Raw genomic sequence first — 19,615 nt, forward strand, 5'->3', positions numbered from 1 at the left:
TAACAAGAGCAGAACTCACAGGTTTTTTGAAGGAACACCTGACCCTATAAAACTAGTAAATTCCTAAGTGCCAAAGACTTCTGAGGCCAAGAGGTCTGAAAGTGCTCTTCTAACAAAACGCACAAGCATGCAACATGCACACGCACGCACGCACACAAACACACAGAAAAGAGCAAAGAAATTAAAACTACAGTGAAAACAAAAGAATAAGACGAGAAAGAAATGAGATAAAATGAGAAACATAATAAAACTTAAGTTAGAAGTGGGAAGGAAGAATTTTAAGAGGCCAGAAAAGGGAAGCATCCAAGAGAAAGTCTCCCCTTCATTAGAATCTATCACCCAGACATTCTATAAAAATGACTTATAATCCCGAAATAAGAATGTGAAAATTCTGGATTGCGATCGACTGCCACGTGCATGAGAAGTCTTCTTAGAGGAATTAACCTTTCTGGGCTGGTGGCAACTGAGTAAGGAGTTAAGATTTTCTGTGAAGTTTAGATGTACACATTAATGTAACACAAGGCTTTGCAGTACATTAATGATTATGCTTATCACACATGCACCCAACCTTTTAAACAGTTAATGTCTCAAAACCCAAACTGCTTCCAATAGCGCGGCTGGAACTAGCAATACTATTCTTTAGAAATTTTTATCAGGAAAACAAAAGTATTCTAAAACAAGCTCACATCATAACAAAGCAATAGTTCTTCATAAAATATACATACTCTAAAAAGGAAAGAGTGGTATAAACAAATACACTCTAATAACATACTTATCACTTAGATCAGGTATTTCCAGCTAGCACAGAAGGACAACTGAGTCACAGTCAGTCGGAAGTCAGATGAAACACCGCTGGGACCCTGTTTATGCAGCGAGGGCACAGCCACAAGAGCCAGACTCAGATCATCTGAGGTTTTCTACATCTATTAATGCTCAGCAGTTTCAAGGCAGTAAGGATGAAGTAAGGCTCCCTTAAATTCTTAATGATGTTTAGTTTTGCTTCTTTTAATTTAACACTGAGTTATTCTCCACAAGATAACAAATTTCCTTAGTGCCAGAAGCAAATTCAACCGAGTATAAAAACAGACTACTCAAAAAAACCCAAAAAACAAAAATCCCCGCCTCATTTAGAATTAAAGGTGGTTATTAAACTGCTTCTCTAATGTAAGATCTAACTCCTGAAGGAGACAAGGCCGCCTTTGCCGCCGATGCTAGCTCCGTGCAGAGGACAGAGCATTTTTCAAAGGCCATCTGAAATGAACTAACGGGGCAATGACATTTACATGACTGTTCACAAAGTGCTTTCATATGTTACTACATCTGCACCTCACTACGACTTAAGACAGTCAAGTCCATTTAAGGCAAACGACATCATTATGCCCATTTCACAGATGAAAAAAGGGCCTGAGAGGTGAAGTGACTTCCTCAAGCTGCTTCCAGGCCGCAGGCACCCTGGCGCCCGGCCCTGCCCACTGAGCCCCACAGTCCTCGCCCCAGCCCTGAGCTGGAGAGCACTCTGCACACAGAGCTGGAATGGCAGGCTGTTTCCATCCAGAAACCAGAGTGCTGGTGGCTACGGATTAGTCTTCCTAAAAGCACAAGGATAAAAGGTCAGATAGTTTAGTTCCTAACACTCAACTAACCAATTCTGTGGTCATGGACAACTCAAATAGCCTTCTTTTCTAAGCCTTCAATATGGGTTACCAAAAAAGTGGCTCCAATTAAGAAAAACAGCCAACAATTATCAGATTATAAAATAACAATAACCAATGAAATCTCTCTTAACTATTATTGAAAAATACCTAAGAGGCAGAGAAAATGCCATCTCTGAATAAGTTATGACTTCTGTGATAATTTTTAAAGGAAAGAGATCACTTCCATACATATGTCAGACATAAGGTACTCACAAAACATTTTTTACAAGACTTAAAAATCAATGCTTCATTTTAGGACATACGATGAAGATCCTACACAGAACTAACCAATATTCGCTAAGCGAGCTGAGTACAAACTACATGGTTTTTAAAAAATGATGAAAAAACAACTAAAAGAAACTGTAGAAACCCCCCAAAATAATCTTAATTTTAAAACACTGGAATACGTTATAGTACATTTCCTGTAAGTGATATCATACTTGAAAACAACAGAAAAAACATTAGATTTTCCTCCCACCATTAACAGCCTTGATATTACGGTCAATAATAAAACAACTTATTGAATGTTTTATTTAAGGAAGAAAAATCCAAAGCAAAATCAGAGTTTTCTCTCTGGCTTTATGGAATATCTTTAAAGCCACTTCAGTGGAATGATTATTAATGGAAAATTATAACTGTACAAACCTGCTTATTTTTAAAGGAATTTAAAATATCTAAAGTTCAAGATAGAAAAACTAGGTATTTTTAAAGTAAACACTTACCCAAAATATGCTTGCAAACTGCAAATGGTGATTTTGATTTCCTAAATGATAAGAATATATGCTCAGCATGCTGGCGCTGCTCAGTGTTAACCATGGAAGGTGGTGCCTTGAGATTTAAAAACAAACACAAACACAGAGCACACTTGTTTAATAAGGAAGCTTGAACAATAGCAATCCTTTTACCCACAACAAGAGAAATACTTTCACTTTCAGGGGACTACGGGAGTACAAATTCTTGCTTAATTTTTCTTAAGTAACTATAGTATTTAACTTCATGATAAATATTTAAAATACAGTTTCAGGGAAAAGAAACAAATTCCTGACAAGGTTTGGATCAGAATCCTTTCAAGTTGCCTACATTTAAGAAAGATATATTTATTTAACATCTTTTTGTAATTTTTTAAAAAAACATAGCCTACTCACTGCCTTTTATTCCGAAATATACCACTCCATCTAAACTGACCAAGTTCAAATAATTTCTATTCTTCAGCCCTGGTGAAAATGAATCCAAAATTACTAAAAATTGAACTTCTAAAAACAATCCTTTAAGATAGAAATATTATCAGATAATTCTACCTCTAGTTTTCTAAAATCACTATTAAACCAGAAAAATTAGGAACAGCGAAGTTTGGAGTTTACCAAACTCCTTTCTGAATAATCAATTAATCAGCCAGAAAAGCCAGCCTTCTCTCTCAACAAAAACAGCTCCTAAAAGTCTGCTCAGGTTTTTAAATTCCATTTTGTTCTAACAGTCTTTCTTCCAAAGATAATACTCTTCTGAACAGCGCTACCTAAAATATACATTCCTAAAATATACATTCAAAGGTTATCTTTGACCTTACTGAGACCCATCTGAAGAGAAGGAGAAGAGATTGCTTATACAGCATACAGATCAAAATATCAGATTTCTCAATTTGGGAGGGGAGGGGAGGGTGAGGGGAGTTGGCAGGAAAATAAACCTTTGTTATTGTAACCAATATAAAGTGGGGAAATCATCATTTCAACTGTATTCAAAGACTCTGGAAGATGAAAAACATAACCAGGTATATTAGATTAATATTCATTACAAACTATATCAATTATGCAACATTAGTTACTCTACCTTCAGTTAAAATAGAAAAAAAAGAAGTAAATCCAAGAAAAATTAACTTTGATTCTCTTGCCTAAAGGAATTCTTATAATTAGCTAAAGCCAGTTCAGACTACTATTCCTAATGATATAGCACCCTCTACAGCTCTCTAGATAAAAATGAAAATATTTCCATTAAAGAACTACGTTAAATAGATAACAAGGATACACTGTACAGCACAGGGAATTACGGCCATTATCTTGTAATAACCTATAATGGAATATAATGTACAAAAATACTGAGTATGGGGGCTTCGCTGCTGGTGCAGTGGTTAAGAATCCACCTGCCAATGCAGGGGACACAGGTTTGATCCCTGGTCCGGAAAGATCCCACATGCCGCGAAGCAACTAAGCCCATGTGTCACAACTACTGAAGCCTGCGCGCCTAGAGCCCGTGCTCTGCAACAAGAGAAGCCACACCGCAATGAGAAGCCCGCGCGCTACAACGAAGAGTAGCCCCCGCTCGCTGCAACTAGAGAAAGCCCGTGAGCAGCAACGAAGACCCAATGCAGCCAAAATTAAATAAAATAAATAATTTATTAAAAAGATAAATAAGAAATGATAAAATCACCTAGAAAAGTAATACAATAACAAAATAAATCAGCACTATTACAGTATCCTCAACTTTTCTACTACGTTGCTCAGAGTATAACATGATCTTTCAGCAAGGTATAAATGAAATCTGGGAACACCATCTTTGTAGTCTTTTTTTTTTTTTAAGGTTTCATTGAAGAGTGTTGGGAATTGAGAATTTTCTACCCATAATGACAAAGAGAAAAAAACTGATAAGGAGAGGCATTTCACAATTAAGAGATAAGTCAGAAGCTGAATGCAAAAAGACATACAGCAGCACACTAAACCTGCACTGTCCGAAACAGCAGCCACTAGCCACATTTGTTAAAATTAAATTAAACAAAAAAAAATTCAGTTCCTTGGCTGCACTGGCCACATTTCAAGTGCTTAATAGCACTCATGTCTGGTGGCTACCACACTGGACAACACAGATTCAGAACGTTCCTATCACTGCAGAAAGTTTTTAACAGACAAACTCCATTAATGATGATAAAACTAATCATATAAGTGTAACCTCAGAACTTGAGTCTTGAGATACTGATATTCTAGATCAGTGGTTCTCAACTGAGGCAACTTTGTCCCACAAGGGACATCTAGCAATGTCTGGAGACATTTCTGGTTGCCACACTGGGGAGTGCTATTGGCAACTAGTGTATAAAGGGCAGGGACGCTGCTAAACATCCTACAATGCACAACCCAGCCCAAAACACCAACAGTGACAAAGCTGAGAAACCCTGCCCTAGGTGAATTTTCTCAAACTCAAGAATCAGTGAATGAACAATATACTTCCAAGGACAAAAAGGAAACATGCTATTCTCATCCAGTCAGTCATTACGCTAGAATTACTTTATTACCCAATATTCTGTGACAATAACTGGAACCAACTTGTTTTGCTAAAAGGATATGACAGTATTTTTTACCCTCTTACGATATCTGTGTAAAAAGTTTGCTTGATACAGTTCATTAAAGGATAAATGCTAAAGGCAGGTGTGTATACAAAGATAATAAAAAAAGTAATTGTCTTGCTCATTCTAACTGGTGTCTATAAATCTAAAAATAAAAATGACTCACAATTAGGAAGCAAAAAATATGGTCATCTTCTGTTCATCAATATTATATGCCATTGGGACCTCCCTGGTGGCGCAGTGGTTAAGAATCCGCCTACCAATGCAGGGAACATGGGTTCGAGCCCTGGTCCGGGAAGATCCCACATGCCACGGAGCAACTGAGCCCGTGCACCACAACTACTCAGCCTACGCTCTAGAGCCCGCGAGCCACAACTACTGAGCCCACGTGCCACAACTACAGAGCCCACGCGCCTAGAGCCCGTGCTCCCCAACAAGAGAAGGCACTGCAACGAGAAGCCCGCGCACCGCAACAAAGAGTAGCCCCCACTTGCTGCAACTAGAGAAAGCCCGCGCGCAGCAACGAAGACCCAACACAGACATACATACGTACACATATACATAAATAAATAAAATATTAAATGCCATCAATGTTTTCAAAAGTATTGTTTTGATGATTCTAAAGCAGGAAAAAGAATCAGAATAATAAGCAAAAATGTATTAAAGATTCACCTGATGTCTAGAATCAGTACTACATTTTGAGGGTGAGAATGTAACAACCAGGAGTAGAGACAGGACCCATGAGGAGTATTTGAAACCTGGACTCAATATTTACAGAGCAGAAGATGAACGCAAAGAGATACAGTCACACTCCAGACTCGCGCAGCCCAATATGGCAGTCCCTACCCCCACTGACTATGTAAATTAATTAAAGTAAAAAATTCAGTTCCTCCTCTGCACAAGGCACGTTTCAAGAGCTCAACACCCACATGTGGCTACTGGCCACCACACTGGAGAGTGCAGATATGGAAGACACTACTCTTGAAGAAATTTAATTAATTCAACAAATATTTACAGAGTGCTTACTATAAGGTTACCTAGATTCATATGATTTGATGCGATGTTATGTGATAGATTAATGTACAAAATAACTGCTATCACTTATAGAGCACTTATTATGTATGAGGCACTATTCTAAACACTTTCCTTTTAATGTAAATGAAATCATTTAATCTACACATTAACTCTCTGGAAATAATTATTTTCCTAGTTTAGAGAAGAAGAAACAGACGCATAGAGGTTAAGTGACTTGCCAAATGTCACACAGCTAAGTCACGGGGTGGAGTCAAGAGGAATGCAAACAGTCTGGCTCCAGACTCTCTATGTTCTACTGCTGCTCAATTCCTAAATGTCAACACTGCTCCATGTGTGCTGCCTAGTCTAGCAATAGGGTGATTTTTCTAACATCTTATCTGATTAGGTCACTATCATACTACTGTTGTTTTCTAATTAGTTCTCTAATTCCTGCCACAAATCCATAAAATATAGATAGACCAGCAAGATTGGGGTCAAATAATTTTATATTAAAACATGGATATATTATGGACTAGAATAAAATTTCTATTAACCTTTTCTGAAATATTTTATTTATTTGGCTGTGCCAGGTCTTAGTTGCATAGTTGCAGCACGTGGGATCTAGTTCCCTGACTATGGATCGAACCCGGGCCCCCTGCATTGGGAGCGTGGTGTCTTAACCACTGGACCATCAGGGAAGTCCCTCTATTAACTTTTTAGGATAAAAATTGAGAAATTTTAGCTTATACAAGCTGTTTTGGTGTACTCCCTAGCTCCCGTCAAATATATATTCACTCTCTTTTTACCATAAGAGTCACCTTAGCAGTAAAACAAATTTTAAGAATATTAATATATTCCCTTCCACCCTGGCTTTGTTCAGAGTCTCATCATCTCTTTGCAGAACAACTTAACAGCCTCCTAACTGGTCTTCCACCTCACAAATTGCTTCCCTCAGATGAGATTTTCACACTGCTGTCAGAGTGAAACCACAGAACTGACATGTCACACTACAGGGTGAGTCCAAGCTAATTATTGTGCAATAAGACCTTACATAGCCCAGCCCCTGCCTATTTCTCTAGGCTCATCTCCCTTCCCCCTTTATTCATTTCTTTCATTCAACAAATATTACCAAGCAACTATTATGTGCAAACAAGGTCCCTAAACTAACACATATTAGCATCTAGCTAGGGAGACCAACATTCATTAATTAACCACACAAATAAATGTAAAATTCCAGATGGGGCAGGTGTTATCTAAGTATAGGACAGGTGAGTCTCACCTTTCTGAGAAGCTAAGGCAGGCTTTCCTGAGAAAGCGACTATGGGGAGACCTGAAGGATCAGGTGAGAGAGAGGAAGAGCGTTTTAGGCAGAGGGAACAATGTATGAAAGGTTCTGTGACAGGACCAAGGACAGGAGAGGGAAGGATGGAGAAAGAACTAGTGTGGCTGATGCAGAAAAAAAGATGGGAGAAGGGTCCTCAGAAGCTGGAAATATGGGCTTCCCTGGTGGCGCAGTGGTTGAGAATCTGCCTGCCAATGCAGGGGTCACAGGTTCCATCCCTGCTCCGGGAAGATCCCACATGCCACGGAGCAACTAAGCCTGTGTGCCACAACTACTGAGCCTGCGCTCTAGAGCCCTCAAGCCACAACTACTGAGCCTGCACTCCTAGAGCCCGTGCCCCGCAACAAGAGAAGCCACCGCAATGAGAAGCCCGCGCGCTGCACAAAGGGTAGCCCCCGCTCGCCGCAACTGGAGAAAACCCGCGCACAGCAGCAAAGACCCAACACAGCCAAAAATAAATAAATTAAATAAATTAAAAAAAAAAAAGGAAGAAGCTGGAAAGATAAAAACTTATCCAAAGCCTCACAAAGGGAAAGCAGTAATAAAACTTCAGTTCAAACCTGGGTAATCTGTCTCTGGAACCCTTCCCTTACAGCATATTTCCATCCACAAATTACGATCAAATGTCCACTATGTGCCAGGCAATGTGCTAGATGCTTCAGACACAACAGTGAGTCACTGATAAACAAAAACAAACAGAATCCATGTTCCCAAGGAGCTTACAATCCAGCAGAGAAGTCAATCATATAATCAAATAAGCAGCACAAAACTGTGGATGCCATCAATGTTACTAAAGCAAATGGCGCCATGGGAAGAGAATTTAACCTAGTTCAGAGCGGTCAGACTTTCCTGTCAAAGCAAACACCTACACTGAGATCTGAAAAATTAAATGTCAACTAGGCAAAAGAGGGAGAAGGGTGTTCTAAGCCGAGGGAATCCATGCGTGTAAGGTTCAGGAAGGAGAGAGCAGATCCAACGTGTGGACTGATGCCCAGTCTGCGCAGCCCAAGGCCAGCTTCCTCAATGTGTGACCAGGGCAGTAGCATGGGGCCCAACTCTCCACAGGGCCCCATGCTTAATGCAATACTCTGCGCTCACCATCCTGAAATGCTTAATCATTTTATCTCTGAACCTGTGTTTTGTAAGCGAAGCCCAATGGGACAATGGAGCGTGCATGGGAGTAGTGAGGACAGGATGGTGGCCAGGCACACGTGCACGTGTCTCGAGGCAGCCTGGGGCACCGGATCAAGGTGGCTAGGGTGGGAGCTGGGCCCAAGCAGGCAGCAGCACCCGGACCCATGGCGAGGCCAGCTTGCATCTCCCTCCCCAGAGCCCGTCCCTGAGGCACCTGCACAGACATTAACTCTCCAGCCTGAGCACTGTGACAGGAAGTCAGTAAACTTTCTCAGTAAACTACAAAACAAAAATGTACACACGGACACCACAATAAAGCATTTCAGGGAGTTATCAGAATTTTTCATAAAGTTTGATTCTTCTCTCTGGAGACTTCCCTAGTGGCGCAGTGGTTAAGACTCTGTGCTCCCAATTCAGGGGGCCCGGGTTCAACCCCTAGTCAGGGAACTAGATCTCACATGCCACAACTAAGGAGCTGGCAAGATGCAACTAAGGAGCCCACCTGCCGCAACTAAGACCCAGTGCAACCAAATAATAAACAAATATTTTTTAAAAAGAATCTCTGATTTTCAAACTGCTACAGCAAAGCAAACATCTACAGGTTTAGAAATAGAAATTAAATTCAGAGATTGTCACACTCAATGGAGAAGAATGCTATTTTAACATAAAGCTCTGTATGAACCATTTATTAATGAGGAAGACAATTTTACTTTTTTCCTACAATTGAAGATACAACCACAGGATACATAAATGGGCGTTTTTAATTACATACAAATCATTAAGCTACTTGTGGTTTCTTGTATAACCTCTGCAAGTAACAATAACTGTCACAGGAACATTAAAATATTCATAAATTTACACCTAAAATTAAATTCAAACTCACATGAAACTGATTTATGTGAAGAGTTCAATCTTTTTAGAAAAAATGTTCTGCAAGAATCATGAGCTGTAAATGTACTACAATTTACACTTGTAAATAATTATCATCTTCCCTCTGAATCCACAGGTTCCACATCTCAGGATTCAACCAACTACAGATCGAAAATATTTGGGGAAAAAATTCCAGAAAGTTCCAAAAAGCAAAACTTAAATTTGGGACTTCCCTCAAGGTCCAGTGGTTAAGATTCCACACTTCCACTGCAGGGGGCACGGGTCTGATCCCTGGTCAGGGAACTAAGACCCCGCATGCCATGCGGCACAGCCAAAAAATTAAAAAACAAACAAAAAAAACTATCACATATTAGACCCACATTTCTTGAAAGTTCCATAATATTCCACTATACAGAGTACCACGGTTTATTTACCACAATTTCTTCCAAGTAGACATGCACACTGTTTCAGTTCTTTGCTACAGCAAGGTATATATACACTACAGTAAGTGCTTTTCCCATATGCAAGTATTTCGGGAGGCTGAATGAAGGGGCAGAAGTGGAACAGCTGGGTCAGAGGGCATGCAGACTTTCAAGGCTCCTGTAACACACCTCCAGACCATCTCCCAAACGTGCAGCCTGCTATGCGTCCACACACGCTGTCCATCTCCATACATCCACAGCCTGAAATATCGTCTCAATCACAGGTCTGTTTCTGCACTATTCTATTCCAACTTCCCATTCTTTTTCCACGCCAGCACCACAACCCTGCAATTACTGTAGCTTCTGAATACATTTCAATAACTGGTACAAACTCCCCCAAACCCTCCTTTCTTCTTTTTCTTAACGTTTTTTGTTACTGTCATGCAATATTCTTCCAGATAATATATATTTTCTAATTAATCAGTCAAGATTTTCTCCCACCTCAAAAAAGGGTGAGGAGGGAAGAGGGATTTTTACTGATATTACATTCAGTATATAGACTAATGAGGAAGGAACTGCCACCTTAACCAGATTAACTCTTTGAATTGAGGAACACAACCTTCATTTAATTCAGATCTTCTTTTACATTCTTCAAATAAGCTGTCTAGTTTTTGTCACAAAAATGTTGTATATTTCTTATTAAATAGTGTCCTACAGTTTATTCCTCCAGTTTTTATTCTTAACAGAATGAGATTTTTTTCCATTTTTAGGCTGACCATTGTTGGTATAAAGGAAATCTTACAATTGGTTTATTTGCCTTATATCTGGCCACCTTACCAAACAACTATTGGTTCTAGTAATAGTTTTTTAGTTAATTTCCTTGGATTTCTTCTTTCTGAATATTACCTGCAAATTATGATCTTTTTACTTTTCTTTCCGATATTTACTTATTTGGCTGCACTGGGTCTTCGTTGCAGCATGCAGATCTTTAGTTGCGGTAGGCAGAATCTTTTTTTTTCTTTTTTGTAGTTGCAGCATGCAGGATCTTTAGTTACGGCGTGTGAACTCTTAGTTGCAACATGTGGGATCTAGTTCCCTGAAGAGGGATCGAACCCCGGGCCCCTGCATTGGGAGCACAGCGTCTTAGCCACTGGACCACCAGGGAAGTCCCTTATTTCTTTTTCTTATCTTACTGTATCAGCTAGGCCCTCCCCTTCAGAAAGTGTTGAATAATAGTTTTATTAGAACTCCCTATTTTACTCATAAGACTATCTCCATTTACTGGTGGTTTCAAATAATTATTTTTATCATAGATTTATCATTTCCTAATTTATTGAATTTTTAATCATAAAATGCTGTTAAATTTTATCAGCTGCCTTTTAGGTTATCTATGGATGATTTCAAATGTCTTTCACATTTCTTCTTTGGATCACTGGTTATGTTGCAGTTAGCTGAGTTTGACACAAATCCAACTGCAAAATACAAATTTAATTAAACTAAATTTTAAATAAAAATTCCCCGTTACCTAGTTTTTTGAGAAAAAGAACTGTTAGTGCCAGTCTAATATCTAGCGCCACAGCAGAGATGAAAAGACAAGGTTGAAATAAATAAAAATGCTTACACGATACAATGAATCTTTTCAATATGAAAAGTAAATGCTATAAGCAAAATTATTAATTTTATGACGTGCACTATTGATCGCACGCACACACACACACAAAAAGCATTATACCTTATACATAGAAGGGGCTCGGGAAACACTAAATAAATGCTCAACTATTCCCCAAACACACTGCACGTGGTTCTCTCAGGCCTTCACACAAATATATCCCTCTACCTGGGACACCCCTATCCAACTGGAGAACTCCAATTTGTCCTTCATGTCTCCGCTTAAGGATCACCTAGGTTTTGAGAAGCCCTCTCTAGGTCCCATCTCAGCCTCAGATAGAAGTCCCTCCTCTGTACTCTCACAGAGCAGCAGCATATGCTCCTATTATAACATCACCTAATACTCGCTAATAGTTTTGCCTTTCTTCCCCATTAGACTTTTGTTCTCCTTGAAAACAAGGCCTGTTTCTCCTGTCTCCTCAGCATACGTAGCATCGTGCCCAGCACACGTGTACTGAAGAAATGCTGCAGAATAAGTAAATCAAACAAGATGGTAAGGATTTTTCTACAGCACTACATTTTTGCAGATGCTTTTAAAATGTTAACCAAATTCCAAAATAAAAGCCATGAAAACCAATCATGAATCTCTCTCATAAAAGCTGCATTTAGATTTATTAAAATCCATTCCAGCTTTAAAACAAATATATGAAATTACTTTCCTATAAAGTATCAATTAACATATGTGCTCTGCATTATTTTATATTGTCACTGGACACACTTGTTATGGACAACCCTTTATCCAAGGGAGCCAGGGGAGCAAAACCAAGGAAATTTAAGACAATAAATAAATCACTCTTTGGATTTATGGTTCAAACAAATGCAATATTAATAACAAAAGAATACTAGGTTTCTCCATTATGGTGTCTGTAAAATCCTAACACATCCTTTATTTTATATCTATTCACATAAAGGAGAAAATGGAAATAAACTTCTTTAAAATTCATCCACAATGAAGTCAACAAAGAAAAGTGCAGGAAGATATGGATCACACCATCTCATTTATGTAAAAAAATACATTAGGGACTTCCCTGGTGGCGCAGTGGTTAAGAATCCGCCTGCCACTGCAGGGGACACCTGTTCGAGCCCTGGTCTGGGAAGACCCCACATGCCACAGAGCAACTAAGCCCGTGCACCACAACTACTGAGCCTGCGCTCTAGAGCCCGCAAGCCACAACTACTGAGCCCGTGTACCACAACTACTGAAGCCCACGCGCCTAAAGCCCATGCTCCACAACAAGAGAAGCCGCCGCAATGAGAAGCTCTCACACCGCAAGGCAGAGTGGCCCCTGCTCGCCCCAACTACAGAAAAGCCCGCGCACAGCAATGAGGACCCAATGCAGCCAAAAATAAATAAATAAATTGATTGATTGTTTTAAAAAAGGACATATGTGTGCTCTTACATGCTCAGAGATCTTCAAGATGGATACTCAAGGAACAGTGACCTCTGAAGAGAGGAGATGGGGGCTTAGGGAGCCTTTACTTTCCCCATATACCTTTCTGCACAGCTTGAATTTCTTACTATTCAGAAAGGCATTGATAAGATTTTTTTAAATCAAGGATAATATTTACAGTGTATCATTTATACAGAAAGCACTACATAATGTATATTGTAAAAGCATAGGAAATAAGGTCACAGTATATTCAAACTTAATACAGATTGCTTAGGAAAGGGGACTGAGAGTGGGGAAAGGAGGGAACACTTGTTATTCTGTACATTGTGTGTTGTTGATGTACTTTAAAATAACATGTTCCAGTATTACTGTCATAATTTGTAAATGACATAAAATGTATCAGCAACACCAAATTCTCAGGTCTGTAACTGTAACCTGCTATAAGTTCTTACAGTCACTCTCACTGCTGAGAATGTCAGCACAGAAGTGTGGTCCACTTTACTTACTCTGTATGTATTTAATATCCTCTCAAAAACGCATGGTTAGGTATCTTAAGCAGAAGCCAACAACTGGAATCTTTTTGGAACAGAAAATTTCAAGACCTATTTAAACAACGCTCCATTTGCACACTGTTTTCAGAATAGATGGCGTCACGTGCATACTGTTACTAATTTACAAAAGCCCTTCCTCATTCTAGTTTGTTCACCTTCAAATTTATTTTCCAGCAAGTAACCTCACTGTCTTGAATCAGAAGACTAAGCAGTATTCACAAACATGTACAGAAAATACTCCCTATTACTACTTTGGGGGTGGGGGGCGGGGAATCAGGCTTTATGTTGAGACCTACATCTCTAAATCCCATAAACATCTTTTTTACTCTAAAGGTCTAATATACTACTTTATTGGCAGCTTATCCAATAACCTAAAGAGGAAAGAATATAGGTGTTCACAGTGAAGCAACTGCAATAACCAAAAACACATTTTGAAATTTCCCATCAAGCAATAATATTTAACATTTATAGTATTATAATATGTTGACTTTGAGAAGTAACATGGTTGAGTAAGTAAATTTTAAAAGAGTTCTGAAATGGGAGTCTGGTGATCTAGGTTCTGGATCACTCTTATCACAAATTTGTTCTGTGACCTACCTTTGGCAAGTCACTTCTACCTCTTTGAACCTCAGTTTCCCCATCCATAGAATGGAAGGCAAAACACTTAAACTAGATTTTTTTTTCAGGGTCTCTATTTCCTGAGAGAGGCTGATAAAAGCTATAAACCCTATTACCAAAAATGTTATGTCTGCACCCAAAAATTTACTTACAATTTCCTTCTAATAGCCATCGTGAACTCCCTAAGACCTCTGCATGAAAAGATCTCCTGAGATTGTTTTACACACTAAAACTCCAAGCTGATTTTCATGAAAGAAATATATGGACTACCAAATGGAAAAATTAAGCAAAAATAATCGTGAAAGACATCACTAATTACTTTGAATCCCAAAACATAGTAACAGCTAAAATACACAGCAGTTTTCTACAAACAAGATTTCCTCAAGGACTTCCCTGGCGGTCCAGTGGTTAGGATTCCACGCTTCCACCGCAGGGGGCACGGGTTTGATCCCTGGCCGGGGAACTAGGGCCTCACAAGCCGCGTGGCGTGGCCAAAAAAAAAAGAGAGAAAAAAAAATTTCCTTAGAGGGATATCCATTCGACCCACAGACCTGATAAATGCTACGATCACCTGTTCTTTTTTTTTTTAATCTTCTAATGCTAAGTAACTGAAGGAGATTTGACAATCTTAGCTATCCCCAAATTAATGAATCTACCTGCTTTCTAGTCCCACTATCCCACAGGCCAAGAACCACAGGCTGATAACAGACAAAGCTGAGCTGGAGTCCCCACTCTGCTACTTGCCTTGAAAATCCGGGTAAATTACTTAGCATCTACACGTTTCAGTCCCTTAGTCCAGAAAATGGAAATGAAAGTAATAACTACCATAGTCACTGATGATTAAATACGGTAATATATGCAAAGTGCTTGCATAGTGCCTCACACACGGTAAGCACCCGATAAAATGTGAGCTATTATTGTTAATTATAATAAAATGGAATGCAGCTTTCATACTGAGAAATCATGCAGTAAGCGCTACTCTTCCACATTTTTAAATAGTAAGTGGACACTTCCAAAAAGGAATTTCCTTTTTTTTTTTTTTCCAGCCGTGCTTCGAGGCTTGTGGGATCCTAGTTCCCTGACCAGGGATGGAACTCGGGCCCCCTGCAGTGGAAGCATGGAGTCCTAACCAATGGACCGCCAGGGAATTCCCAGGAATTTCCTATTTTTAATAACATTTTTTTCAATACTCTTATGGAAAGATTTAAAAGTACGTAAATGGATACCTATACAACACATATGAGAGGTGGTAAGGTAGAGTAGAAAGAGAGCGAGTATTAGAGCCAGACAGATTCGAGTTCTAGACCTAATTCAGCCACTTAGTAATTACATAACCTGGGCCACCTTAAGCTCTCTCTCAACCTTGTAAGGCGGCTGCAAGGATTAACAAAGTGTGTAAAGCATCAAGCACAGCATCTGGCAGGCAATGTGCACTCAATTAACAGTATTTATTCCGATTCTTCTCAGCTACTCCCTTATAGGTGATAAAACTAGCTTTGCCAGGGAAGACAGAAGGTCCTAGCAAGCACAAATGCTAATTCATACTCAGGCCAGGGGGATTCCCTGGTGGCGTAGTGGTTGAGGGTCCACCTGCCGATGCAGGGGACACGGGTTCGTGCCCCAGTCCGGGAAGATCCCACATGCCGCGGAGTGGCTGGGCCCGTGAGCCAAGGCCGCTGGGCCTGCACGTCCGGAGCCTGTGCTCAGCAACGGGAGAGGCCACAACAGTGAGGCCCGCGTACCGCAAAAAAAAACAAATAAATACTCAGGCCAATGATGAAGGGCACATTTTTACCTTTTCGACCTTAGAACTAAAGCAGTGTTTTGGGGGTCACATACTCCTTCCAAAGTCTAATGAAAATGGGGCCTCTAGCTCCTAGAGATTTTTCAGATATTTCAGGAAACGCTGTAAGTCAGAGATTTTAAGAACTTTGTATTTAGGGGGAATCGTAGCTAGTTTTTTCTGGACTTAACTTGGAAGAGTCTGAAAACGTTGTCTAAGTCAGTTTTTGTGACAAAACGATGCACCTAACTTCGCTCATAATGCAGCAAGTAAATCCTGCTTTTAATTAGGCTTCTCAGTTTCATGAGCTAAATTTCATGAGCTACCTGGTGTTGTGTGTGAAAACAAAACTTGAGAAAAGGAACTACAAACTATGCTAGAATTAGTTCAAATATTTTAAACTATGATGCTTGAACACATAACCCAAACACCGAACCAAAAGGGGAAAAAAGGTGCAAAAAGGTAACGAAGCTGGCTACATTCAATTCTTAGAAAGGCTGTGTCAATTCAAGAAATCAAATAAGCCTCTAGCTTCCAAAGAGATCTACAAGCACGGAAATCATGATTTACAAAAAACAAAACTGAGCCAGCAAATACAGTTTACTGAGTAAATATGGTTTATCCTTACTTCTACTCCCTGCGTGGAAGGCTTCAACTCCTCGAGTAGGTAAATAACCTACTCACTAAATTGCTCTGTTCACTGTACTGTAAGGGGAAGAAAGAAGTCAACGAGGACCGTAGACCCAACTCTTCTCAACGCGCGACCCGCACAGAGCTCAGTACTAGACAAAGTTTTGCCCCAATGACCTTGGTCCCTAAGATTCCCCTCCCTCCCGCCCGCCCGCCCGCCGGTCCTTCCACGTGCGGCCGACTGCGGTTGCCCAACCGTGGCTGCAGGCCGGAGAAAGCACTCGCGGACCCGAAGGCACGAGGGGAACGAGCGCTGCTAACAGCACCGGGGCCGGGCCAGCCCTCGGCCAGCACCCACCCCCCAGCGGCGCGCACAAGCCCCCGACCTCGCGCCCGCCTCTCCCCGACCCCGCGCGGGAGGGCTGGGGCGCAAGAAGCCCTTTTCCTTCGGCTCCCCACTCCGCTGCGCGGCGGGGGCGCCCGACACCCAGCGAAGGGACAGTCCGGCCAGGGGCACGGAGGCAGGCGCAGAGCCGGAGGGAGAGTCCTGCGCCACGCCAGCCGCCCCCTCCAGCCCCGGGCTCCCGGGAGGCCGCGGCCGGCCGCCAGCCCGGCGGGCGCCAAGGCCGAGCGCAGCAGGGCCGCCGGAGGCAGCAGACGCGGGGCGCGGGGACGCGGCCACTCACCATCAGAACTTTGGCCGCGTTCTCCAGCTGAGCGATCACTTCTGGGGGCCCCAGCGCCGCCGCCATCATGGTCTCTCTTCAATGACGCGCCATGCGCTGCATTCTGGGAGCGGGCGCCCGGCCGGCCAATCGCGCGGCGCCCCGGGCTCGCGCGCTCCCGCCGGAGCCGTCGCCGCCGCCGACGTCGACGCGGGGTCGCGGGGTTAGGGCTGCGGGCGCGCGGCGGGGTGCTCCCCTGCCCTGGGCCGGTCCCCGCCTGCCCGCCTGCCGCCCGCCGCCCGCCGCCCGCCGCCCGCCGCCCGACCCGGGGCGCCTCCGGCCCGAACCTGTCCTCTGCGGCCGTGTTCCATCCGGGGCAGGGCGGCCTGCGGGACTAGAAGTGCCTGCGACCCCGCGGAGCGCGCGTCTTCCCCGCTCGCGTCCCCCCCCCTCACACAGCCCCGAGCTGCGGGCACCGGACGGGGACGAGACCGGAGCCCCCTCGGCGGGCAGCCTAGCTTCCGGAGTCGGTGGAGCGCGCCGCCCCCGCTGTGCTGTGTGGGGACCTCGCAGCAGCGATGTTCGGTGTGGAGCCTGGAGGGAAGGTCCGTTAGGGGACCTCGGAACCCACTCTTCCTCCCCTCACTGTTTCAGCGCTCACACCAGCTCCAACTGCTGGAAACTTTGTTCTTTTCTGAGCTGACACCTACTTACGCGTAGGTTTCTAGCTCTTGGTGCTGTTCTGCTTCTTGGGGCTGCACAGAAAGTCACGTTCATTTCAGTGTTCGTTAAGTTTCCTCTGTTAACGTCTTCCTTTATCTCTTCTTTCAGTGGTAAATAAGCCATACTTTGGGGTTTTCCCTTTTTTATGTCCCTGCAACAGAATTGCATTATTAGCTCCATTGAAAAACGGGTTTCTTATATTGGGCATCTCTACAACTTGAAGTTGAGGAAGTGAATTAACAAGGCTTTTATTGCTTGAGAAACGAAGTACCTTTTATTTCGTTACAAAAGGGCAAAGTGAGTGCAGTGAATGGCCTTTTTTACTTTAAGAATTGTGTGAAACTAGGTGGTTAACATGTAGTAGGCATTCAATAAATACTTTACTAAGTACAGGCGTCTGGACCTAACGATTTTTCGACTTCTTGATGGTGTGAAAGCGTTACACATTCATTGGAAGCCGTGCTTCGATTTTTGATCTCTTCCGGGGCTGCGATGTGCGGTCCCGATGCGCTGTCCGATATACCCTCGTGGGGCACAGCGCCCAGTCAGCCGCACAATCACGAGGGTGAACCACTGGTACCGTTAAGACCATTCTGGTTTTTACTTTCAGTACGGTGTTCAACAAACTACATGAGACAGTCAACACTTTATTCTAAAACAGGCTCTGTGTCAGATGATTTTGCCCAACTGTAGGCTAATATTAAGTGTTCTAACCACGTTTAAGGCAGGGGAGGCTAAGCTGTGATGTTTGGTAGGTTCGATGTATTAAAAGCATTTTCACCTTAGGATGTTTTCAACTTACGATGGGTTTATTGGGACATAATCCCATCCTAAGTCAAGGAAGATCTTTATAAAGCAACCTACAAAAGATTACAAAATGTCTCTACCCACTACAAATAGTAATTACGGCAGTTCCATGATATATCTGCAAAAGTGTAGACAAATGAGTATTTGTGACATTAAATGTTTGAGGCTTATGATGCTTCAGATTGGGCCCTGTGTTCCAAAGCATTTGTTTTGTGCAATTACATAAGAACTTTACATCTAGACACTCTTTAAGAAAGAGGAAGAAGGAAAAGTATTAAATGTCAGAATGAGTATGCTTCCTATCAAATTAGCATTTTGAAGTTACATCTCCCATAATGGAGCCATGAATTTTAGGGCAGAGTTGTAGAATTTCACTGTTGGAAGATTCTAGAATTTGCCCACTAATTTAACCTCCCCTCCAATGCCTGACTCTTGTTATTTCTTGGTTTACTATGCAACAGTAGCGCTCTCCTGGGGGTGCGGGACGGGGTAAGGAGTAGTAGTCCAGCCTAGCCACAGGCTCTTCATATCCTGAAGTAGAAGGGAAGAAAGTTGCGCAAATTCCAATAATTTCTCACTAGACACAAAAGAGAAATATTTATGGCCTAAGAATCTGCTCGAAATGTTCCTGGAATCAAAAACATTTCACAGATATTACATCCCCTGTACTTTTAGGGTATGCCTTTAACACCTATGATGTCATGGGGTGCAAAATTATTCCTACTTATTCTTAACCAAAAGTGATTAGTTGAGTATATTATATATTTCTCCTTGGAAACAGGTTTGGTTTGGGTTTGTTTGTTTTTGTCAAGTCATAAACATCTTGTCAACACAAACATATTGATGAAGTACCTTAGAGCAGCAGTTCTCAAAGTGTGGCCTGGGGACACTTGTTAAGTCCCAGAATACCTAGTAGGTCCCTAAGATCCTATCAGAGGGTAGATCCTATCAGAATTTTCATATGGCTATCATCCT

At 41.8% G+C, this 19,615-nt stretch overlaps 1 protein-coding gene across 1 annotated transcript in view; it reads right to left on the reverse strand.

Annotated features, from left to right (window-relative positions):
• The window catches only part of XPO4 (exportin 4), a 103,627-nt gene extending 86,405 nt beyond the window's left edge, over nt 1-17,222 (reverse strand). Inside the window, exons 1-2 of the mRNA XM_082859723.1 lie at nt 17,132-17,222; nt 2,417-2,522 (exon numbers count right to left, since the gene is read on the reverse strand). Of these exons, the coding sequence (XP_082715849.1) occupies nt 2,417-2,522; nt 17,132-17,200 (175 nt within the window). The 5' untranslated portion in view covers nt 17,201-17,222. The remainder of the gene's footprint in view (nt 1-2,416; nt 2,523-17,131) is intronic.
• Nucleotides 17,223-19,615: the final 2,393 nt, after the last annotated feature.

This window comes from Leucopleurus acutus (genome assembly GCF_964270905.1).
Source record: "Leucopleurus acutus genome assembly, chromosome: 18".
NCBI classification, from domain to species: domain Eukaryota; kingdom Metazoa; phylum Chordata; class Mammalia; order Artiodactyla; family Delphinidae; genus Leucopleurus; species Leucopleurus acutus.